Source organism: Muntiacus reevesi, chromosome 6, assembly GCF_963930625.1.
Source record: "Muntiacus reevesi chromosome 6, mMunRee1.1, whole genome shotgun sequence".
Classification (NCBI taxonomy): domain Eukaryota; kingdom Metazoa; phylum Chordata; class Mammalia; order Artiodactyla; family Cervidae; genus Muntiacus; species Muntiacus reevesi.
In genome coordinates, this window is record NC_089254.1 from 87,893,176 (window position 1) to 87,917,350 (window position 24,175).

General features: G+C 56.0%; 1 protein-coding gene and 1 pseudogene across 1 annotated transcript in view; one reads left to right on the forward strand and one right to left on the reverse strand.

The window, feature by feature from the left end:
• Positions 1-1,147: 1,147 nt before the first annotated feature.
• LOC136170338 (2-iminobutanoate/2-iminopropanoate deaminase pseudogene) lies at positions 1,148-1,550 on the forward strand (annotated as a pseudogene).
• Positions 1,551-4,370: 2,820 nt separating this feature from the next.
• The window catches only part of KCP (kielin cysteine rich BMP regulator), a 28,944-nt gene continuing 9,139 nt past the window's right edge, over positions 4,371-24,175 (reverse strand). The window contains exons 11-40 of the mRNA XM_065939218.1: positions 21,162-21,255; positions 20,967-21,046; positions 20,797-20,890; positions 20,412-20,497; positions 20,256-20,337; positions 19,849-20,001; positions 19,655-19,758; positions 19,484-19,577; positions 18,321-18,494; positions 18,119-18,201; positions 17,867-17,960; positions 17,590-17,778; positions 17,078-17,248; positions 16,180-16,356; positions 15,449-15,534; positions 14,757-14,850; positions 12,572-12,745; positions 12,220-12,302; positions 11,519-11,639; positions 9,076-9,155; positions 8,780-8,879; positions 8,207-8,295; positions 7,800-7,902; positions 7,562-7,704; positions 7,134-7,306; positions 6,938-7,049; positions 6,743-6,844; positions 5,634-5,798; positions 4,925-5,231; positions 4,371-4,780 (exon numbers count right to left, since the gene is read on the reverse strand). Of these exons, the coding sequence (XP_065795290.1) occupies positions 4,512-4,780; positions 4,925-5,231; positions 5,634-5,798; positions 6,743-6,844; positions 6,938-7,049; positions 7,134-7,306; positions 7,562-7,704; positions 7,800-7,902; positions 8,207-8,295; positions 8,780-8,879; positions 9,076-9,155; positions 11,519-11,639; positions 12,220-12,302; positions 12,572-12,745; positions 14,757-14,850; positions 15,449-15,534; positions 16,180-16,356; positions 17,078-17,248; positions 17,590-17,778; positions 17,867-17,960; positions 18,119-18,201; positions 18,321-18,494; positions 19,484-19,577; positions 19,655-19,758; positions 19,849-20,001; positions 20,256-20,337; positions 20,412-20,497; positions 20,797-20,890; positions 20,967-21,046; positions 21,162-21,255 (3,876 nt within the window). The 3' untranslated portion in view covers positions 4,371-4,511. The remainder of the gene's footprint in view (positions 4,781-4,924; positions 5,232-5,633; positions 5,799-6,742; positions 6,845-6,937; positions 7,050-7,133; positions 7,307-7,561; positions 7,705-7,799; positions 7,903-8,206; positions 8,296-8,779; positions 8,880-9,075; positions 9,156-11,518; positions 11,640-12,219; positions 12,303-12,571; positions 12,746-14,756; positions 14,851-15,448; positions 15,535-16,179; positions 16,357-17,077; positions 17,249-17,589; positions 17,779-17,866; positions 17,961-18,118; positions 18,202-18,320; positions 18,495-19,483; positions 19,578-19,654; positions 19,759-19,848; positions 20,002-20,255; positions 20,338-20,411; positions 20,498-20,796; positions 20,891-20,966; positions 21,047-21,161; positions 21,256-24,175) is intronic.

The window sequence follows — 24,175 nt, forward strand, 5'->3', positions numbered from 1 at the left end:
CCCCAGCTCTCAGCCGAGCCCAAGCTCACCCCACTCGACAGCCGCTCAGAGTTGTCATCTGTCCTGCTCCGGGGCTTGCTGCGCTGGTTCTGTGTGTGCTGGACCTGGGCCCTCAGGTCACAGAACTGGGCCCAGGGAGGCCAGAAGAGGCCCAGGCCCGCCCCGGTCAGCAGCTCCAAATCCCACAGGAGCTGCAGGAAGGTGGGGTGCTGGGATGTGAGGGGGCACTTGCCCCACCCTCTGCCGCACCCCCTGGCCAGTCGGCCCCTACCTGCTCCTGGGCCCGCCGGCTCCGCTCCATCTGCAGCAGCACGGTGGGCAGTTCCAGGACTGACGGGCAGGCTTGGCCCTCTTGCACCTGGGGAGGCAAGGTGGAATCAGACCCCACAGACCCCTGCCCACTCAGAGATGGTGCCCTGTGGCCCTCACCTGCTGCAGGGCAGCCCGGAGCTGGTCTAGGCCTGCAGCGCACCGGAAGAGGTGCTGGTACAGGGCCAAGGCCTGCTCGGGGCTACAAGGGAGCCCTAGGCCCCCCAGGGTGGCTGCCTGCTCCATGGCGTTGGGGGCCTGGGAGGGTGTTCCCCACCCCCTACTCCCTGCGGCTCCTGGAGAAGAGAAGGACCAGGAACTGGGGACAGGGGCGAGAGGGGACAAAGTCTCCTGAGCTCATTAACACAGGGCCCTGACATCTGACCCAGGCCTGGACCTCAGCCAAGTCTCCTAGAGACGCTGGCCTGACTTGGATCCAGGTTTCTTGGCGACGTGGGTGGTAGTGTGGGGTGAGGACTGTGACTTTGACAGAGAGAGGTGTGTGCAGGTGCTCGTTTGCAGCCCCGCGTAAGCATCTGCTTTATGTATACAGCTGACCCTTAAACAACACAGGGATTAGGGGCCCTGACCCTCCCTGCAGTCAAAACTCCACATATAAGTTACAATCTGCCCTCTGTATCCAAGGATTCAAGCTATCGGGGAGGGTGTAGTACTGTAGTATTTACTACTGAAAAAAATTCTGAGTATCAGTGCGTCTGTGTAGTTCAAAGCCATGTTGTTCAAATGTCAACTATATATACGGAGTCCCGAGAGGCACGAGTAAGAGTCATTTCCTGGGTAGTTGCCTCTGAGGGGCAGCAAGGGAAAAGGGCTAGCCATGTCATCTTTGATCAGAAGGGTGATCAGCACAGTGAAAGCCCCCGCGGCCATTGGTCCCACGGGCTGTGTTAGTCAACAGGACCATTTACATTTCAGGATAGCTAGGCATGGACCCTGCAAGTGGAGAGCTTGTGCCAGGAGGGGTGGCCGAAGAGACTAAACAGGCTCCTGCAAACATGGGTGAAATTCTGAAAGCAGCAGGCTGCGGCTTCACGTATGTGGTAAAAACAACTGTTTTGCTTGCTGACATAAATGACTTCAATACTGTCAATGACATCCACAAACAATATTTCCAGCGTAGTTTTCCTGCTTGAGCTGCTTACCAGGTTGCTGCTTTGCCCAAAGGAGACCGTGTTGAGAGCAAAGCAATACTTGTGCAAGGACCTCTCGGAATAGCATGATTCTAAGTGGGCCCAGTGTTATTTAGTCTGGAATTTTAATATTTTTAAACTAATGGCTTAACCTTTGTTGGAAAGTGTGAGAGAGCCATTTCCTAGGCAGGTTGATAAGAAGTCTGGGGGTCCCCAAGGAGAGAGAGGTCTGGAATATTCAACGAGGAAAAAAGGACAAACTTTTTACTTTTTTCCTTTACATTCCTTAAGATTATATAATAATAATGTATCCTGCCTGAGGACAGTCTTTGGATTAAACCCTCTGGCTAATTCTGTTATCTTAAAATGCAAATTATGGGAGTAGGTCTGGTCTTTACAAGGATGTATCCTGCCTGAGGACAGTCTTTGGATTAAACCTTCTGGCCAACTCTGTTATCTTAAAATGTAAATTATGGGAGTAGGTCTGGTGAGTTCTTTACAACCTCCGGACATTCTTTGGATGCATTAGAGAGTATATAACTCCATTGCTAACACTAGCAAGGGGGTATTCTTTCTACCCCCTTCTGATGTCTATGTCAGAAGCTTTCTCTATCTCCTTTATACTTTAATAAAACTGTATTGCACAAAAGCTCTGAGCGATCCAGCCTCGTCTCTGGCCCCGAATTGAATTCTTCTCCTCCGGAGGCCAAGAACCCTGGTGTCTTTGCGTGATTCAGAAACAACCTTTCAAGTGTAAGGTTGAAATATTAGGAAAATACAATGCCATGTACTATAAAATAAGGGGAACTGAACATGAATTGAAGATTAATGATGAATCTAGTTACCAATAGTATAAATTACACTTCTATAACACTTGTATTGCTGGATGTGGGAAAACAGACATGCCTTACTTAACTCAGAAAAATAAAAGTAGAAGGAAATAACATGTAGGAAAGATGAGTTACTATTCCTCATCTTTTTTTGTTGTTGTTGTTCAGGGGAAAGCGCGAACGCAGTCCCCCACTACCACAAATTATGCAGTCGAGTTTCCCACTACTATTCCTCATCTTAATGAGGAAAGATGAGTTACTATTCCTCAGGAAATAAGAATGAGCACATCTAATTCAATTAAACTCTTAATTTAATGATGTGAACTATTTTGTTATGTCAGATCTGTGATTCTGCTTTTACTTGAGTAAAATTAAAGTTTGAATGTGGTAAAGGAGAAGAAACTGGACCAAATTTTACAGAGATAATATTTTTCTAATGGAAGTAAAATAGCATGCAGATTAAAAAAAAAAACCACCCAAAACTGTATATATGAAGCTTGCACTGCATTATAGATGTGATACATACCCAATACTTTGGCCACCTGATGCAAAGACCCAACTCATTGGAAAAGACCCTGATGTTGGGAAAGATTGAAGGCAGGAGAGGGAGACAACAGAGGATGAAACAGTTGGATGGCATCACCAACTCAATGGACATAAGTCTGAGCAAATGCCGGGTCTTGGTGAAGGACAGCGAAGCCTCTTGTGCTGCAGTCCATGGGGTCTCACAGAGTCAGACATGACTTAGCGACAGAACATCATGCCCAAACAGGCAGCAGTTCCCAACAGCTTCCTGTATGCCAGGACACAAGACGCTGCTGTGGACGTGTGATCCTTCCTTGAAGCAACTCTGTGAAGTACCTGGTATCATCTTCATCCCCGTTTCACAGATGAGAAGACCAGGCCCCAGAGAGTAAGCTGCCCTAACTAACACAGGGCATTGTCCCCCTCATCTGGAGACACACAGTCCAAGAAACAGGCTCTGGGAAAATGTGGTCCCAAGTGTGAGCTATAGCGCACTTCCCTAATGCTTGCTCCAAACTGTCCGTGGTCACTCTGTTTATTCCCCACAACACAGGAGATAAAGCAGGTGAGGACACATACGGGATGGTCTGTCATCTTCCCCTGCTGTCAGAAGTATCCTGGCCTGCGTACGTCTTGTAACAGCTCTGTGAAAGGGGCCCCAGCGGAAGCAGGCTGAACAAGCAGGCACAGGGTCTCAGTTCAGCCCAATGCCCTGCCTTCAACCCTGTTGGAATACTGGGGGGCCCCACCAAGAGAACTGAGTCCCCCAACCCCAATTGTTTAGCTAAGGTCCCTAAAATATCAAGATCACATAACTGATAGGTGGCAGAGAGAACTCAGAGTTCTCTTTGAAAACAGACTTTCCTTGTCGAAAAAGGAGATTTTTTTTTTTTCGATTTCAGACTCCAAGTTCTTTTCCCTATAAGGATGTCTTTGAAAGTTACACATGTGTCCCCTGCCCCCATGTCCATCAGGGGTGGGTGTAGCTGCGAACACACACAGAGTACGTGCGTGGGTTTATCTGGGCTTCTGAGGGGTGTGTGTGTGTAGTCTATCATGGGTCTGCATGTCATCACATACATACTGTCTTTCCTCTTCCTCACCCCAGGTGCAGGGTCCCTGTGTCACCAGATCTTAGGGTGGCCCACAGGGTGCCTGAGCACTCAATATCCCCAAAACCATGAGGAAAGGGGATGCAACATGGGGACTGAGCCCCTTCTCTGGGCTCCTCACGATTGCACAAGGATCCACAGAAGCCCCCGCAGAGGGACCACAGGCTGTGCCTATGACATGTAAGCACAGGGCTGGGATGGGACTCCTGGGTCCTCCTCCTGCCCACAGCAGGGTTTCCCAGGCAGCCCAGGGTGTGGCAGGCAGGGCAGCCCAGGGATGCAGGCTCAGAGAGTGTGTAAGGTCCGGGTCTGAGTCCCCACAGCTGCCACCACCCCAATTCTGGGACACTGATCTCTAGACCCCACGTTCCAAACAGCCCCCCTCACCACCACCCCAGCACAGGAAGAAGCACATATACACACAAAGAAACCTTAGGCTGGACCCTAAGTTTACTGTTTCCGATGCAACACAGCTGGGGTCTTTGTGGGAGCCACACCCAGCCTCCCAGCACCCAGGCAGGGTGAGACATGTTCGCCAAGGGGAGACTTCATGTCCGGTGAGTCCTGGTGGGTGTTGTCCTGGCTCAGGTTGGCCCCTGGGGCTCCCAGTTGGGGTTGCGTGGAGTGCTGGGCAGCTGGTCCCCAGTGAGCAGGACTGGGGGGCAGGCCTCGGGGGAGATACAGTGGGCCTCGTGCTCCACCAGGCCCGCCGGGCACTGGCAGCCGGGGATGCAGGGTCGCACACAGTGGGCTGCCAGCTCCCCCAGGGGGATGTGCCGGTTGAAGCAGGTGCGGGGACAGGGTGGGCCACACTCATCAAACATGAAGCCGCGGTCCAGGGGGCAGCCCACCACTGCGGACGGAGTGGAAGGCAGGGTCACCGTCCAGTCTCCAGGCTCCCCCTTAACCCCATGACCCTCCCTGAACCTTCCCTGTCCAGACCTGAGCCCTCCGTGTCACCCCCTCCCCCAGCCTGCCCTGGGCACTGCCCCCTCACCGCAGAGTGTGGGGCCCCGCCAGGCCGGTGTCACCCCTGCACGGCGACAGTGGCTGGCATAGGCTTCCAGAGCATCACAGAGGCAGGCGTCAGCAGAGGAACCGGGCCCGCAAGCACAGAGGTCATACACGCAGGCGGCAAAGAAGGGGTCTGGTGGCACCACAGCATGGCAGCGGCTGAACGGGGCAGACTTCAGCACCGTACACCGGGCGTTGGCCTCACGCCTGGCACGGTACCCTGCTGCCCGGCATGGATCCACCTCACGGCCCTTGGAACAGGGCCGACCAGGTCCTGGGCCTTCTGGGACCTAGGTGGGGAAGGTGGCCCTGATATTACAACATCCACTTGCAGCTGACCTCCGTATGCTATGTTCTTCCAAGTGCTTTGCACCAGATGTTTTGTTTTAGCTTCAAAAACTTCCTTACAAGAACAGCAAAGAAAGCATCAGCTACTTTTCCTTAAAAGTAAGTGTCTTGTTAAGTGTATTGTCCAAGGCTTAGAGTCAGTGAGTGATGAAGCAGGTCTTGGGGATTCAGTTGATGAGATCCCTTCCAACAGGCCCGTCCCACCCAGCACTGTAACAGGCAAGAAGACTCCAAACCTTCCTGAAAGCCCCAGAGCCCAACCCCCCCCTTTCCTTACCAGAGGGCTGCTCTGACACTCAGGCTCAGCTGTGCCTCCCCCAGCCTCTCACTTCTGTGCAACTCACCTGCCAGCTATTCCCAAACGCAGCCTCAGTGGGCCGGAGCAGCTTCTCAGAGTCCTGCAGGTCATCCTGGGCAAAGCCATTGAAGTTGCCACAGAGCCCACACATGTGGCCCCGGTAGGAGCCAGGCACTCTCACCTCCACCTGGGACCGCCCATCCCACAGCACCTGTGCAGAGAGGCGGGGACTGGAGAGCAGGAGAAAACCAGGGGCCTCAGGAAGCCCAGGGCCCATCCCAGTGGTGTGTCAGCATGCCCTCTGCAGGAGGGGAGGAGAAACGACAGGTGGGGTGCCTCATGGAAGGGAGGCTTGCTCTGGCCAAGGCCAGGAAGGCACCTCAGGAGGGCACCTTCTCCCTTCATCATCCCTGAGCTAGGCTTCCCCGTGAAATGCAACCCACTTTCAGAGATGCACTCCCTCACAGGCATTCAGGCCTTACAGAGGACAAACCACAAGTAGAGTCTGGTATCCTAAGTTTTCGTGTGTGTGAAGTCGCTTCAGTCGTGTCTGACTTTGTGCGACCCCCATGGACTGTAGCCCACCAGGCTCCTCTGTCCATGGGATTCTCTAATACTGGAGTGGGTTGCTGTGCCCTCCTCCAGGGGATCTTCCCAACCCAGGGATCAAACCTGCATCTTTTATGTTTCCTGCATTGGCAGGCAGGTTCTTTACCACTATTATCACCTGGGAAGCCCCATCCTAAGTGTGGATAAGCCTTATTTCGTGGACTTACAAATGTGCTTATGGCTGGAGGCAGGGGAGTGAATTACTCTTTGACGTGGGAATTGGAATCTCTGAAACCATCATCTAGGAGAGGATAGTTGACATTGTCTCCCCAACCCACCCTTCCCTGGTTTGACGATGGGAAAGCTGAGGCCCAGAGGATTGGCTTAAGGCAACGGCCCAAGAGCCCCAGCACACCGGTGGCTGGATACCAGGCTCAGAACTCCTTTCATCACACCTGGAGTTCTCTAGCTCTGATTCCTCTTCCCCCTGGAATCCCGCAGAACTCTCTAAGCTCCTTGGCCTCACGGCCTGGCAGGTAGTTGGTGTTCCCCCTCCTACAGGGCTGGCCTGAGGCGCCCCCTGCCCCACACTGGCCCAGGCCGCACCTGGAGGCCCGGCTGGGAGTGCAGCACCACCGTGTGTCCCCGAAGCTCCACGTAGAACAGCGGTTCCTGCAGGAAGGGCAAGGCCACGGGGCGCCCGTCCACCTAGAGGAGAAGGGACGTGGGAGGAGGAGCGAGGTCGGGACAGAGGAGGGGACAGCGCCGACAGACCGGTCCCGGATCCTTGGCTCTACTGACCGTGACCTCCCCGCCCTGCAGCAGCCGCACGGCCACGTCTCCCAGCAGCACAGCCACCTCCTGGGTCCAGGACACGCCGCTCAGGCCCCGGTCATCGTTGGCCACGTGCACGCTGCGGGTGGGAGGCCCGGGTTTAGGGGTCAGCAGGGCCGGGTGTGGGGGGCGGGCAGGGAGAAAGGCAGAGGGAGCGGCGCACCTGAAGTCCCCGCCACGGCAGTCCTTGGCCAGCACGTAGCTGCAGCTGCCCTGGAAGTGCAGCAGGCGGCCGTCGAAGGTGCGGTAATGAGGGTCTCCGAAGGCCATGCAGGAAGCGGGCCGGGGCAGGCAGCGGGGACAGCAGCTGCCGGGACTCAGGGCGGGGGCCTCGTCCTGGCCTCCGCCCCGCACACGATCAGACACGCCGCTCTCCCGGCCGGGCCCCGCGCTGAGCCTCCCCGGAGGACCGAGCATCGCCGGGGAGGCTCCCGGGCTCGCGAGCTCCTGATGGCGGGGGTCAGGACGCCCCCTCGTGGCAGTGTCAGACACTGCACGACCCGGGCGAACCCGGTCTCCTACTTCCCCGATGCTCCAGGTGGGCGGTGCCACGCGCCCACCCATCCCACCGCCCCAGGCCCTGGCACTCACGGGCCCACAGGAGAGCGGCGGGCAGCGCTGGCTGTGGCAGCGCACGGTGCCTGCCACGCAGGAGCAGTTGGTGCAGGCGTCCACGTCCCAGCGCTCCCCGGAGGCCACCCGCCGGCCCTGGTGCGCGCACGACGGGGCGGGGGCTGAGGGGACGGGAAGGGGCGGAGTCAGATGCCCGCCCCTCATGTTGGGTCTCGCTCCGCGCCCCGACCCCCAGCCCCATGGCCCTGGCCCGCACCTTGGCACCTCTCACAGCACCTGCCAGCCTCCCGCACCTTCGCCCAGCCGCGCGGGCAGGTAAGCGCCTGGCACTCCTCCAGGCGGCACTCCACGTGGCCCCGCTGAGGACAGACGGCATTGCTCTAGGGACTTCCGGCAGGGTTTGGAGTCCTGCCTCACACTTTGGCATCAGCGACTGGGCAAGCAACCCCTCTCCCACAAGGGCACCCACTTCATGATCAAGTAGGGGGTGAAATCACCTTCAGCGGCTTGCCCTCACACAGGGGTACCTCTGCCCTCTCACCCAGAGGGGCTGCCTTTTTCTAATTACCTCCAAGACCCCATATTCCCTGGTCCAGTGTCCTGAGGCCCTTCCCTTTATCCGTCTGTAAGGTCCTCCCCCCCACCCTCCCTCCCCCAGCTCACACGGCAGGTGCAGGTGACACAGGCGTTGCTGGGGTCCCTCCAGCTCTCTCCATCCACCACTGTCCGGCCCTCAGCCTCCACCACACATTCTGAGGACAAAGAAATGGGGATGAGGAAGCACTGTCATTCTGGCTGCATGAGCTCACCCTGAAGGCTGGGGGCAGGGCAGTGCCCACCCCATCTAATTAGTACCCTGAGGGTGTTAATTTCTTCAACCAGCAGCACCATGGCCGGCTACTTGGCAGACTTTACGTCAGCGCCCAGGATATCCAGAGCATCCCAGAAACTGAAAGAGCCAGAACTTTCCTCTGGTCTGGCTGCCAGCTCAGCAGTGCAATGCCCTCTGAGAGTGCTGGCCCTCTCTGGCCAGCCCTCAAGAATCCAGGCTCCATTCCCTGCCTCCCTCCACCTCACGGGTCCCTCCACTAATGAACAGCCCTCCATTTCTATAAAAGAACAAAGCCTGCATTCGGAGTGCACACCCCAGGTTGCCCACTTGGCCCATAGAGGCCACGCCTCCTGTCTCCCTCCTGGCTCATGTTCTGAGGATGCAGAACAAAACTGGGCACGAACCCTGGCACACGGGGCAGCAGCTCCCAGGGGGTATGTAGCGTTCCGGCAGGGGACAGCTGAGTTCAGGACAGGCCCGGTGAATGCAGAGCCAAGTCAGGTCCTATGGAAGGGCATGGGAACAGCACAGGTAGAAACCACAGGGAAGGCACAGGGCCTAGGTGGAATGTGACATTCAGGACAAGTGGGCGAATGTTGTTGGGGCGATTGGGAAGCCTGGAGATGCTAAACAGAGGAGTCACAGCTACAGAGGAGGAAGAAGAGGGGGCTGGAGGAATCCTCAAGGCAAGACGGCTCACCTGGCACTGGCAGGTGTAGCAGGGGTCTGGTGGGGTCAACTCAGACCCCCGCAGGTGCTCTGTGCAGTGACTCAGCGCCTCTGTGAAGACAAGAATGCAGTATGGGAGATGTTGGGGGAGCAGGGACAAAAGCCCAGTTGACTGCCTACCCCCTTACTGTGTCCCGGGATTTCTCGGGCCCAGGACATACTTATAGCCCTGACACCTTGACTCCAGGGAAGATAAATGCTTTTTCCTTTTGTTTCAGCCAAGAAAAGTTTGGACTTTTGACAAGGAACTCTGCTAGAATGGGGACCCTGGAAACCGACAAAGTGTGGCTTCCTCAGCCTGAGGTGGCTAAGGACCATGCGGCTGCCTGGCCTGCCCCTCCCACTTCTGTTCATTTTGTCTGGAAGGAAGCACAATGAGCCAGGTACCCCAGTTCCAATCCTGGCTCCAGCACTCAGAGCCGGTGCCATTTTTGGCAAATTAATCAATTTGTCTGAACTTCAATTTCTTCATCTGTAAAATTCCTCATCACTGGGTAACTGTGAGAAGTAAATGTGAAACTGTTTATTAAAAGTAACAAGTACAGTGCGTGGCATACAGTAGGTGCTTACTAAGAATGGAAACAATGATGGACTTTAAATTTTCTTAGGTTCCAAAATCACTGCAGATGGTGACTGCAGCGATTAAATTAAAAGATGCTTGCTCCTCGGAAGACAAGCTATGACCAACCTAGACAGCATATTAAAAAGCAGAGATATTACTTTGCCAACAAAGGTCTGTCTAGTCAAAGTTATGTTTTTTCCAGTAGTCACGTATGGATGTGAGAGTTGGACATAAGGAAGGCTGAGCACCTTAAAGGCTGATGCTTCTGAACTGTGGTATTGGAGAAGCCTCTTGAGAGTCCCTTGGACTGCAAAGAGATCCAACCAGTCCATCCTAAAGGAAATCAGTCCTGAATATTCATTGGAAGGACTGATGCTGAAGCTGAAACTCCAATACTTTGGCCAGCTGATGCGAAGAGCCAACTCATTAATAAAGACCCTGATGCCGGGAAAGATTGAAGGCAGGAGAAGGGGTCGAAAGAGAGCGAGATGGTTGGTTGGCATCACTGACTTAATAGGCATGAGTTTGAGCAAGCTCTGGGAAATGGTGAAGGACAGGGAAGACTGGCGTGCTGCAGTCCACGGGGTCGCAAACAGTCAGACATAACTGAACGACTGAACAACAATAGCAGTAGGTGGCATACAGTAGGTGCCTAATAAGTATTATTATTTTCCTCTCCGCCTGCAGCACATTCTAGCTGGTGTTGGTAAGGATAGCTCTCCCCTCCTCTGTAGCTGGACCCCTCTGGTCCCAAGATCCCTGCCCTCAACAGACCAGCAGCCTGCACACCTGCAACCCTGTAGCTCCACCTGCTGGACAAGAGGCAGCAGGCTTCAGCTCAGCTCAGCTCAGTTCAGACACTCAGTAGTATCCGACTCTTTGCGACCCCATGAACCAGAGCACGCCAGGCCTCCCTGTCCATCACCAACTTCCGGAGTCCACCCAAATCCATGTCCATCGAGTCGGTGATGCCATCCAACCATCTCATCCTCTGTCGTCCCCTGATCCTCCCGCCTTCAATCTTTCCCAGCATCAGGGTCTTTTCCAATAAGTCAGTTCTTCGCATCAGGTGGCCAAAGTATTGGAGCTTCAGCTTCAGCTTCTTCCTTCATTCAGTCCTTACGATGAATATTCAGGATTGATTTCCTTTAAGATTGACTGGTTGGATCTCCTTGCAGTCCAAGGGACTCTCAAGAGGCTTCTCCAACACCTCAGTTCAAAAGCATCAATTCTTCGGCGCTCGGCTTTCTTTATAGTCCAACTCTCACATCCATACATGACCACTGGAAAAACCATAGCCTTGACTAGACGGACCTTTGTTGGCAAAATAATGTCTCTGCTTTTTAATATGCTGTCTAGGTTGGTCATAGCTTATCTTCCAAGGAGCAAGCGTCTTTTAATTTTATCGCTGCAGTCACCATCTGCAGTGATTTTGGAACCCAAGAAAATAAAGTCTGTCACTATTTCCATTGTTTTCCCATCTATATGCCATGAAGTGATGGGACCAGATGCCATGATCTTAGTTTTTTGAATGCTGAGTTTTAAGCCAACTTTTTCACTCTCCTCTTTCACTTTCATCAAGAGGCTCTTTAGTTCTTCTTCGCTTTCTGCCATAAGGGTGGTGTCACCTGTGTATCTGAGGTTATTGATATTTCTCCCGGCAACAATTAGTTTCCCTGGTTTCCCCTTAGGGCCGTACAGGTCTCGCTGGCTAGGGTGTGGGCTTCTAGAACAACCCACTGGACTCAGGAAGGGGCTGGGACTGTGGAGGAGAGCTGGCTGGCCCGTCTGGTGTCACTCTGAGGGGTGGCAGCCCTGCACTCTTGACCGCCCCCCCAGTCCGGGGACTCACCGGCACAGGTGGGGCAGCACTGCTGGGGCCCGGGGGTCAGGAGCTGGCCGGCGGGGCAGCCCACCAGGCGGGGGCACTGCCGCCGCTGACAGCGCAGGCTGGGTGTCCCCTCAGGCTGCAGCTGAGCGAGAGAGCAGAGGGTGGGATCTGGGCCATGGAAACCAAGAGCCGCCCTTTCCACTGTACTCCAGGCACCTCTGTCTGCCTTGTGCAGGTCAGACTCTGGTCTGCAGAGAGACTCAATCTCTCCCCAGACTTGCCCCTCACCCCCCGCCCCAATCCTCAGAGATGACCTATGGGGTGCCTGCTCCTGTGAGCCTTTGTGTGACCTTGGAGCCTTCTGCAAGCTCAGGGCATCTTCCCTACCCAGTCCCACTGCCTAATCTCCCAATCCATGACATCATTTGCCTGCTCAAAACCCTTCCATTGGTTCACGGTTCTTTCAAATAGACTTTCCCTGATAGGGCCCCTGATCACTTTCCAGGTGCCTCCCCCCAGATTTCTACCCACGCCACCCTCCACTGCAGCGGGGTGGGCCTGCCCACTGCCTGCCCCACAACCCCAGACTTCCTGGCCCTGTTGGCTCTTCACCCCCAGCCCCTGCCTCTGTCCCTGGCCACAAGGACACACTCCTGTCCCTGACCCCACAGTGCCTGCTCCCCACAGCGTCCAGGCTGCCCCTCCACGGTGCCCTCCCCTACCTCACAGACGCATACTTCGCAGGGGTCTGCACCAGGCTGGAAGCTCTCTCCTGGCTCATACTTCCGACCCTCATGCTCACAGTCTTGTTGGAGGGTGAAGGTTGGGGGGTGGGGGGATGGGAGGGGTACAGGTGGGGTGGGGTAAGAGTAGAACAAAACCAGGGAACTTTCAGACTGGCCGCCATGCCAGGGGTGGGGTTCTCTGCCCCCTGGACCCCCCCCACCAACATCAGAGACTGGAGTGCGTATAAGAACGGGGGCCACCCAGCCCAGGGCAGTGACAGGGAGATGCTGACTGGCTCTGCCTCCTTGCCACCCCCGCCTCACCCCTCCCCAGGCATCAAGGGCATACCGGAGCACCGAGGGCAGCAGTCACTGGGCCCCTGGTGGGGCTGGGCGCAGGAGGTGGTACACTGGACGCGGGCACAGGTGATGACACCCTCATGACACATGCAGGAGGAGCAGGGGCTGTCGGGGGGCTTCCAGCTACTGCCTTCGGGGTGCTCCTCCCCATGGAGCAGGCAGCCTGTGTCCGCGGTGGGCGGGGATGAGCTCTGAGTCTGGGTTCGGCATATCTGCCCCCGACCCCCTGCCCCACCCTGCATGGTCGGTAGGGCATGTGGGTAACCAGGAGGGGCTTCTTCAGGGCTGGAGTGGGAAGCTGGGACAGAACCCCTGTGTGTGCTGGAGGGGAAAGACCCTGGGTCCGGGTCAGAACACCCAGGTTCTGATCCTGTTCCTGCCTGTTTGCTAGACCCTAAGCCAGGCAGCCTGCACTGTCCGTCCCAGCCCAGCACCAGCAGCAGCACCTGGCCTGCGGCAGGAGGGTAATGCATACATGTGACGCTAGTGGTAAAGAACCCGCTTGCCAGTGCAGGAGACACAAGAGACACGGCTTGGATCCCTGGGTCTGGAAGATGTCTTGGAGGAGGAAATGGCAACCCACTCCAGTATCTTTGCCTGGAAAACCCCATGGACAGAGGAGCCTCACAGGCTACCATCCATGGGGTTGCAAAGAGTTGGACACGACTGAAGCAACGTAGCAGGCATGCACGGATGAATGAAATGTTCCATCACTAACCATGTGGCCAAGGTAACTCCATCTCTCCAAGCCTCAGTTTCCTCACCCATTAAATGGAGATTTCATCTGTCTTGCCTACCTCCCAGGGCAAGGAGATATTCATGGTTCTTATACCATTTGGGGCAGTGTATGGGGTGAGGGTCTTCTTCATAGGCTAAAAAAAGACCCCTATTCTAGAACCAGGTGGCCTAGATACCGATCTTGACTCTGCCACCTATTGGCTAAGTGACCACAGGTAAGTTATGTTAACTCTGTACCTCAGTTTTCTCACCTGTAAAATGGAACTAATTAATCATAATACCTACCTGATGAGATGGTGTGTATAAAGTGCCTAGCTCAGGGTGCGGCACATGGTATATACTTAATAAATGTTAACTATCAAAATTACCATTATGAACCACAGTTTTTGACTGTGTGGATCACAACAAACCGTGGAAAATTCTTAAAGAGATGGGAATACCAGACCACCTGACCTGCCTCCTGAGAAATCTGTATGCAGGTCAAGAAGCAACAGTTAGAACTTGACATGGAACAACAGACTGGTTCCAAATTGGGAAAGGAGTACATCAAGGCTGTATATTGTCACCCTGCTTATTTAACTTATATGCAGAGTACATCATGAGAAATGCTGGACTGGATGAAGCACAAGCTGGAATCAAGATTGCTGGGAGAAATATCAACAACCTCAGATATGCAGATGACCCCACACTTATGGCAGAAAGTGAAGAAGAACTAAAGAGCCTCTTGATGAAAGTGAAAAAGGAGAGTGAAAAAGTTGGCTTAAAACTCAGCATTCAGAAAACTAAGATCATGGCATCTGGTCCCATCACTTCATGGCAAATAGATGGGGAAACAATGGAAACAGTGACAGCCTGGAAATCAATCCTGAATATTCATTGGAAGGACTGATGCTGAAGCTGAAACTCCAATACTTTGGCCACCTTATTGGAAGAACTGACTTATTGGAAAAGACCCCGATGTTGGGAGAGATTGAGGGTGGGAGGAGAAGGGGATGACAGAGGATGAGATGGTTGGACGGCATGACCGACTCGATGGACATGAGTCTGAGTAAACTCTGGGAGTTGGTGATGGACAGGGAAGCCTGGCGTGTTGCAGTGCCTGGGGTCGCAAAGAGTCGGACATGACTGAGCGACTGAACTGAACTGAACTGAACCAATATGAATGGTGTGTGGTTAGGAACAGGATAGCTTTGAGGAGATTCCAGAAAGAGTCTAGAAGGAGAAATGGGCTGGGCAGGCCAGGGGCAGGAACAGGAAGGAAGAGATGAAGGTGGGCATGGTGAGAGCTCAAGGCCTGAGGTGTGGGAAGGCCAGATGGGTGAACAGGGAGGTGGGAAGGCTGGAGGAGAGCTGAGGGGAGGGAGGTGGGGCAGATGGAGGGACACGGGACCCAGCGACGGACACAAGGGGGGCAGCTCCCCATCGACCAGGCGTACCTCTGCAGCGAGGACAACAGCTCCCCTGCTCCGTGACCTGGAGCGTGCAGGACAGGGGCGGGCAGGGCTGCCGCACACAGCTGACCTGGCCGGCCTGCGGGAGAGGCACGCTCAGTGACTTGCTCCCGCCGCCCCCAGCCCCTCGGCCACCTCCCTGCCACACCTCACAGCGACACTGCTCATGGCTGCCTGCAGACCCCTCAAAATCCTCCTGGCCCGGAGAGAGGCAGCCTGTGGGCTACATGGTCCCTGGGTGAGGCTGCAGGGCCGTCCCAGCTCAGGCCTGGCAGAGAGGGAGGGAGGAGGGGCAGAGAGGAGCACGGGGGCAGGCGTGTGCGCTCACTGTGGCAAGTGGGTCAGAAGCAGCGTCCTGCAGAGGGGCGAGGGCAGAGAGCCGGAGGACACGGCTTCCGGCTTCTTTCAGCAGCGCATGGAAACTTCCTGGGGGAGAGAGGCCGCCTGGCCACGTCCCGACTCCCGTGTCATCACACCATCAAACAGGGCTGCACACGGCCCCCCATGGGGGTACCCGTACTGACCCCCGCCCCTGACCCTGGGAGACCTGAACCCAGTCCTGGCCCCAGTGGATGTCACAGGCAGAGTGTAGCCGGGGAGGAGGAACAACCTTTATTCTGGCCAGAAAGGAGGATCAAGGGATGAAGGGTTCCCAAGCCCCGAGAGGGCCACCTCACCTGGCAGGTGCAGAGAGAGCAGGTGGGGTCTTGTGGGTCAGGAAAGGTCTCTCCAGGGGCAGCAGTGACCCCATGATAGAGGCATCCTGGCAGAAACGGGAATGCAATGGAAGGGGCTGCAGTCAGTGGAGCCCTCCACCCACCCACCCACACATGCACACACACACACCGGACCTGGGGTCCTCTACCAAAGCTTAGCTAACAGTCAGAAAGGGAGAGGTGAGTGGCTGGGAAGGGGAGGGATGGGAGGAAAGACTTCGGCCAGACCACGGTGGAGAGACTTGTGTGCGTGAAGCAGGGGGTACTAAGGGTGAGATCATAGACCACAGACCAGGGTGGGAGGAGGATATGAGGGAGGGGCACCTGGAAATGAAGGTGAGAGGTGGGTTGGGCTCGGGAGGGTGGATGAAGGAAGCCAGGAGGGAAGGAAGGTGCTGGGCGTGTTAGGCGACTCAAGGGCCGTGGGAGTCACTGAACAGCTTCGAGCCTCGTGACATGTTTGAGGAAGGCAGGGAGACAACTGAAGGATGCGAAGATCTGGCCACACAGACCTTCTGCCTATTTGGTGAGTTCAACAGGCAGTGTGAGGTGCCAGCAGAGACCCAGAGGAGGCCGAGTATGGGGTGAGAAACCAAAGGAGAATCTCGGGTGTGGGCTTGCCGTGAGGCTGTCTCAGGGGAGGGTGACAGTGACCAGACCCACTGACAGGGGCAGTGGGAGGGCAGGTCTACCCTGGCAGGTCGGGCAGCAGTGCGCAGCTTGGGTGAGCGGGTGGCTGCAATCCAGGGGCTCACAGGGCCGGCGGCCGCAGGTCACGAAGCCTCCGAGGCAGGTACACAGGTTGCAGGGCTCATGGGGATCCGGGAACTCCTGGCCGCTCAGGTAGGACTCCCCCAGATACTCACAGCCTTCAAGAGAGGACAGGGAGGCCAAGGTGGAGGAGTGGAAATCAGACAGAAGACCGGTCATCTGGCTCTAAGCTTGGACCTGGCCTGAGCTCAAGGGCTCAAAGACCTGGGGGCAAAGGGCAGGGCTCAGTGCCGGCAGCAGGGAGCCACAGTGGGGTGGATGAACTGGCCAAAGAACAGACTTTCTCCCCTTTGATCTGCAAAGAAGCCCCCTGTCCAGTCTATAGGGAAAATCCACCTAGAATTTAGCCCAGGACTTTTTTTCTTATAATAATAAATATATTTGACCCACACTAGGGCAATAAATTGGATGGCATCACCGACTCGATGGACATGAGTTTGAGAAAGCTCTGGGAGTTGGTGACGGACAGGCAAGTCTGGTGTGCTGCAGTCCATGGGGTCACAAAGAGTTGGACACGACTGAGTGACTGATCAGAGGGCAGTAAAGGGGCTTCCCTCGTGGCTCAGATGGTAAAGAATCTGCCCGCAATGCAGGAGACCTGGGTTTGACCTCTGGGTTGGGAAGATCCCCTGGAGAAGGAAATGGCAACCCACTCCAGTATTCTTGCCTGGAAAATCCCATGGACAGAGAAGCCTGGCAGGCTACAATCCATGGGGTCACAAAGAGTCGGACATGACTGAAGTGACTTCCCGCGCACGCTGGGCAGTCAAGAAGACTTTGACCCCGCCCTCCCAGCCCGCCCCCAGCCCCTCCCCTCACCGTCACAGGCAGGGCAGCACTCATCCTGGGCAGGGAAGGGGCACTGTGCAGGTACGCAGGCCCTGGGCTCACAGCTGACGCTGCCCTCCCAGCAGAGGCAGACGTGACAGCCGGCAGTGGGCGAAGGGAAGCGCTCCCCGCTGGCGAACTCCTTCCCCTGGTACAGGCAGCCTAGGGGCGCAGGCGAGGGGCTGGGGGCTCGTGGAGTACCAGGCGCCTTACCAGGGCATGCTGCCCTCCCAGCCCTAAAGGCCAAGCCAACCCGGAGACCACCCTCCATCCTGCCGAGTACCAGGCGCATTACCTCCCAGGCCCTGTGGATCAGGTGGGCACTGTTTCCCCACTTTCTTAGTGAGAACCCCGACTTGGGAGGGGCGGGCCAGGAGGAAGTGGGGAGAGGAGGTGGCGCCCTCCTGGAGACAGAGGGATGTGGAGGAAGAGAGGCACCAAGAAGCGGAGTGGAGTTAGAAGAAGGGGGGACAGGGAAGGGAGGGGGACAGCCAGGGCATTACCGTCACAGGAGGGGCAGCAGGGCCCCTGGCGCGGGTGGGTGCAGGGCGCGGGCGGGCAGGGCAGTCGCTGGCAGGTCACCGAGCCATCTAGGCAGAGACAGCGGCGGCACGGGTCGTCGGGCGGGGAGAAGTGCTCCTGGTGGCGGGCGGGGACCAAGCCCCCTGGCCGAGGGCAGCCCGAGGGGGCGGCTGCAGGGGAGACCCTCCATCAGCGGGGCTGGGGACAGGCTGCGGAGGGGATCCACCCCGGAGAGGCGGCGAGGGGCGCAGCTCCTACCTAGGCACTGTGGGCAGCACTCTCCGGGCAGCAGGACCGGCTCTGGGCAGGACAGGGGCGGGCAGCGGCGCGCCAGACACTGCACATTGCCTCCCTGCAGATGGACCAGGCCAGGGCAAGTTAGCCATAGGAGGTGGAGGAGACCCCACGCCTTCCCACCCTGACCTTGGCTGACCTCGGCTGACCCCTCCTGGTCTCCCCAAGCCCCGCCCTCCCTCCCCGGACTCCTCCTCCCATCCACACCAGACTCACCAGACAGTGACACAGCCGGCAGGGGTCAGAGGGGTGGGGGAAGTCGGCCCCGTTGGGGTACTCTTTCCCTCCAAAGGCACAACCTGGAGGAGAGGGCAGCTAGAGGCCCGGGAGAGACCCTTCTCCCTCCAGGGCACGCGGCCTTCCCCAGCCCTGGAGACCAAGCTGTCATGGAGACCACCCCCCATCCTGCTCGCCTCACCATTGCAGTTGTTCTGGCAACAGACCCCAGGCAGCGGGTGAGCACAGGCGGTCCGGGGGCAGACCCGGGGTTGGCAGCGGGCATGGCCTTCCTGGCACTGGCATTCCTGGCACGGGTCTCGGGGGTGTGAGAAGCGCTCACCGTCCACAAACACCTGTTTCTCCAGGACGCAGTCTACACAGTAGGTGGGGGTGGGTAGGGTGGGGGCACAGAGGCAGTGTCAGGAGCAGGCCGACAGCCCCTCCCGCCTTGAGTCCAGAGCCACTGTGGAAGTGCCACTTGGAAGCTGTCCGCATGGAGGGAGAGGAGGAGGAGGGGCTGTGTACACACGCAAGGGTATCTCTCTGAGCACACGCCTATGTGTGTAGTCTCTTTACCTGCAGGCAGATGTGTGTGCCTCTGAGGGTGAAGAGTTGAAGGGCTTGTGCACGTGCCTGCCTGTATTTGTGACTCTCACCCTACACACTCTCCATGTGGGCAGGGATCAGGGCACATCACATCCCAGCTCCCAGCCTAAGGTATAGAAAACTTGAACACTTGTCCTCTGAATCAGTCTTGTACAGGTAGATACACGGGGGGATCCAGGTGTGTGGGCAGTGGAAGAGGAAGAATAAGATGGGAGAGAAGGGTGGGTATAGTAACATGAAGAGACAAACAGATGTCTACTGTGTCTCCCACCCACTCCCCCTGTGAGTTCCAGAGAGTTCCAAGCTATGTCAGACTGAAAACAATTCAGAAGGCCATTGCTGTTTAAAGTTAGGGTTAGGCCCCAGGGGGGACTTCCCTGATAGCTCAGTTGGTAAAGAATCTGCCTGCAATGCAGGAGACCCTGGTTTGATTTCTGGGTTGAGAAGATCCCCTAGAGAAGAGATAGGCTACCCACTCCAGTATTCTTGGGCTTCCCTTGTGACTCAGCTGGTAAAAAATCCGTCTGCAGTACTGGAGACCTGGGTTCAATCCTTGGGTTGGGAAGATCTCCTGGAGAAGGGAAAGGCTACCCACTCCAGTATTCTGGCCTAGGGAATTCCATGGACTGTAGAGTCCATGGAGTAGCAAAGAGTTGGACATGACTGAGCGACTTTCACTTTCACTAAGGGCCCAAGGGGCCATGCAGTGTTAGAGCCAAGGGCCTCCCGAGCCACACAGGAGCAGTAAGTACATACCTGGGCACCTGGGGCAGCACTGGCCGGGTCCACTCTGAGGCCTGGCACAGGTTGTGGGAGGGCAGTTGACCAAGGAGCACGTCACGGTCCCGTCCTGGGAGCAGGTGAGAGGGCAATGGCGGTGGGTCCCGGGAGGGGCTGAGCCGGGCAGCGGCAAGCCTGGGGAGGTACCTCGCAGCGGCAGGTGCGGCAAGGGTCTGCGTCTGTGAAGTTCTGCCCGTTGGCGTACACTTGGCCGTGGTAAGTGCAGCCCTCACAGCTGGGGCAGCAGGCACCTGGGCAGGGCAGGTGGGTCAGAGTCCTACCCATCAAGGTGAACTGGTCAAGGCACGGGGGAGAAAGCTAGCTCGGGGCAGGGCACTCACCCGGGGGCTGGGTGGGGTGCTGGCAGGGGGTTGGGGAGCAGAGCAAAGCCCCACACACAGGCACCCCAGCTTGACAGGAGCAGGTTGTGCAGGGCTGGCCATCAGGCTCCCACTGGACACCCTCAGCAAACTCCTCTCCGTCAAGCACACAGACTACAGCGGTGTGAGGTGGGGAATGGCTGTCACCATGGCAACCCAGGCACCTCCATCCATCCCTGTCCTTCCCAGACCACCCAGGACCCTTCCCAAGACCCGAGCTTCGCCATCCCCACAGCAGCCTCTGAACCCACTCTGGAATGGCTGGTGGACTTAGGGATGTGCCCCCCACCTACTGTGAAGGAACACTCCTGGCCACTGCAAGCAGCACCCTTTCATGGTTGTCCGCCCCCGTCCCCCAGCAGACATACCTGAGCAGAGCCGGGGGCCAGAGTCAGGCAGGGTGCAGGGCGTGCCTGGGCACTCGCGCTCCTCGCAGGAGACCTCGCCAGCCTAGGAGGGAGGCTGGGTGAGAGGCCCTCAGGGGACAAGACAGACCTGGGATGTGAGACAGCAGGACTGCCTACCTGGCAGGCGCAGCGGCCACAGCGGCCACTCTCTTGGAGCTGGAAGGTCTCCTGGTTCTGATACTGGTGCCTCTGGTACTCACAGCCTGGACAGGACGACAGAGGGGCAGGGGGACAGGGCTGGGGGCTGATGGGGAAGCCTCACCACACCCGAGGCCTCCACCCCACATCTGATAGGAGAGTCACATGTGTTCTCCAGGAAGCCCTGCCTGCCAGCCTCCGCCGGCCCCCAGGTGCCCAACATGCCATGAGGCGAGGGGAGAGCTTGTCCCTCACTCGTGGTGACAGAGCTTGTTCAGTGGAGGCAACCACCCCCACCTCCAGACCCAGAGCCTCTTCTGGGGCAGCGGCTAGCCTCCCCCTGGTGACTGGAGCCCTCACTCACTGTCACAGACAGGGCAGCACTCCCCCGGGGTCCTGCCTGGGTGTCTGCAGGGCGTGGGTGGGCAGGGCAGAGGCTCACACTGGACACTCCCGTTCTGCCAACAGGGCCTGGTCAGCATGCGAGAGGCAGGCCCAGATGCCAGGCCCTCCCTGCCAGGCAGCCACACTCACAGCACAACGGCAGTGCGAGCAGGGGTCCCCCGAGCCCACGGGCTCCCCGCTGTGGTAGTCCCGCCCGTTTAGGAAACAGCCTGTTGGGAGGACAGTGCCTCAGACCCTCATCAGGGCCGCATGCCAGTCAGTGTCCTGGTCTTCTCAGGAAGCCCATGATCCGCTTTCTGATCCCCCTACCACCCGCTGACTCACCATCACACACAGGGCAGCAGGTGCCCGGGAGGGGCCGGGCAGGGTATGGGCAGAGACTGGCACATTCTTGCTGGCGGCACTGGATGTGGCCCTCCTGTGGGGGCAGAGAAAGGGGCCATCAGAGCGCAGCCAGGTAGCAGAAACAGCCTTCGAGTTCCAGCTATCCATTTATTAGACGTTGTTATGAGCAAATTGTGTCCCCCTTCATATTCTTATGTTGCAGTCCTAACCCCCTCAGAATGTGATCTTATTTGGAAATAGAGTCGTAGCAGATGTAATCACATAAGATGAGGTGAGACTGGAAGGGGGTGGCCCCTGATCCAGTGACTGGTGTTCTCTTAAAAAGGGGAAATTTGGACACAGACACACACAGGGAGGACAGCATGTGGAGACGAAGGCAGAAGCCACGGGATGCCAAGGATTGCCAGCCAGCCACCAGAGCTGTAGAGGGGCCTGGAACAGTCTCCCTGACAGTTCTCAGTCAGAACCAACCCTGCCAGCACCTCGATCTTGGACTTCTGCCTCCAGAACCATGAGAGGACCAATTTCTGTTGTTTAAGCTATTCTGTTTGTGGCACTCTGTTACCGCAGCCCTAAAAACAAATACAGATGGATAAGCTGGTGTGACTCCGTTTACTCATCTGGGAAAACAGAGGATGATCCTATCTGCAGGAATAGAGACGCAGACATAGAGAATGGACCCACAGCACGGGGCGGGGGAGGGGAGGATGGCATGAGCTGGGAGATGTATACACTACCACGTGTAAAAGCTAGCTGGTGGGAAGCTGCTGCAATAGTGCAGGGAGCTCAGCTCGGTGCTCTGTGATGACCTAGGGGGTGGGGTGGGACTGAGGGGTGGGAAAGAGGCTCAAGAGGGAGGCGATACGTGTATACGTATAACTGATTCTAGTCTAGTCAAAGTTATGGTTTTTCCAGTGGTCATGTATGAATGTGAGAGTTGTACCATAAAGAAAGTTGAGCCCTGAAGAATCAATGCTTTTGAACTGTGGTGTTGGAAAAAACTCTTGAGAGTCCCTTGGACTGCAAGAAGATCCAACCAGTCCATCCTAAAGGAAATCAGTCTTGAATATTCATTGAAACGACTGATGCTGAAGCTGAACCTCCAATACTTTGGCCACCTGATGGGAAGAACTGACTAATTGGAAAAGACCCTGATGCTGGGAAAGATTGAAGGCAGGAGGAGAAGGGGATGACAGAGGATGAGATTTTGGATGGCATGACCGACTCGATGGGCCTGAGTAAGCTCCAGGAGTTGGTGATGGACAGGAAAGCCTGGTGTGCTGTAGTCCATGGGGTCGCAAAGAGTTGGACACGACTGAGTGACTGAACTGATAGCTGATTCACTTTGTTGTATGACAGAAACCAACACAACATTGTAAAGCAATTAGTTCCAACGAGGAACTTTTTAATAATAAAATAAAAAAATTTGTTAAAGAGACAATAATAGTCCTGCCTCATATCCTTGAATGGAGATAAGATAAATGTGTGGTGTGACATCCACCTCTGGAAGCTGACACTTAATAAACTCTTAGCTGCTATGACTCCCCATGGTCTTTCCCAGACAGACCCAGTCCCTGGAGTTCACATCTATACCTGGGCTTGCTACCTCCAGGCCCATAAGTGTCTGGGCAGCCAGTGACTCTCTCACAGGTGGGGTGGTGATGTGGGGTGTCAGTGTGAACAGAGAGGGGAAGCACACGGTAACAAGGGGAGGGTGCACTCTGGCCTTCACAAGTGGAGTCCTTCGCCCTTGGTGAGCCGTCAGGAAGCTCTGTGGTTCTGACTTCAGCCCTCTGAATCATAGCCTTCCTTGGCATGCACCCTGCCTGGACATTAGGCCTTCGTGTCCCTACCTTCCTCCCCAAGGCTTTGCCCTGACTCTTCCTTATATCTGGTATCTTAGTCCATTCAGGCTACTGTAATAAAAATCCTGTAGTCTGGGTAGCTTATAAACAACAAAAAATTTAGTTCTCACTGTTTGGGAGGCCAGGGAGTTAAAAATAAAGGTGCTAGGAATTCCAGTGCCTGGTGAGAGGCCTTCCTGCTTCAAGCACGAGTGCCTGCTAAGTCGCTTCAGTCATGTACAACTCTTAGAGATGCTACGGACTGCAGTTTATCAGGCTTCTCTGTCCCTGGGCTTCTCCAGGGCAAGAATACTGGAGTGGGTTGCCATGCCCTCCTCCAGGGGATATTCCCAGTCCTGCTTCATAGAGGGCTGTCTTCTTGCTTGTGTCCCCCACATGGTGAAAGGGGCAAGAGAACTCTCTGGGATCTTTTTTTATTTTTGGCTGCACTTGCTGTGCTCCGTGGCACACACAATCTTAGTTCCCCAACCAGGGATCAAACCTGTGCCCCGTGCAGTGGAAGTGTGGAGGCAACCACAAGACCACCAGGGAAATCCCTCTGGGGTCTTTTTTTTTTTTTTTTTTTTTTTTATAAAGGCACTAACCCATTCATTACTTTGCCAACAAAAGTTCATCTAGTCAAAGCTACGGTTTTTCCAGTAGTCATGTATGAATGTGAGAGTTGGACCATAAAGAAGGCTGAGCACCAAAGAATTGATGCTTTTGAGCTGTGGTGTTGGAGAAGACTCTTGAGAGTCCCTTGGGCTGCAAGGAGATCAAACCAGTCCATCCTAAAGAAAATCAGTCCTGAATATTCATTGGAAGGACTGATGCTGAAGCTGAAGCTCCAGTACTTTGGCCACCTGATGCGAAGAGCCGACTCTTTAGAAAAGACCCTGATGTTGGGAAAGATTGAAGACAGAAGAAGGGGATGACAGAGGACAAAATGGTTGGATGGCATCATTGACTCGATGGACATGAGTTAGAGCAAGCTATGGGATATGGTGATGGACGGGGAAGCCTGGTGTGCTGTGGTCCATGGGGTCGCAGAGAGTCAGACACGACTGAGCAACTGAACAACAACAAAATCCCATTCATGAGGGCTCTACCCTCTAGACCTAATCACCACCCAAAGGTCCCACCTCCTAA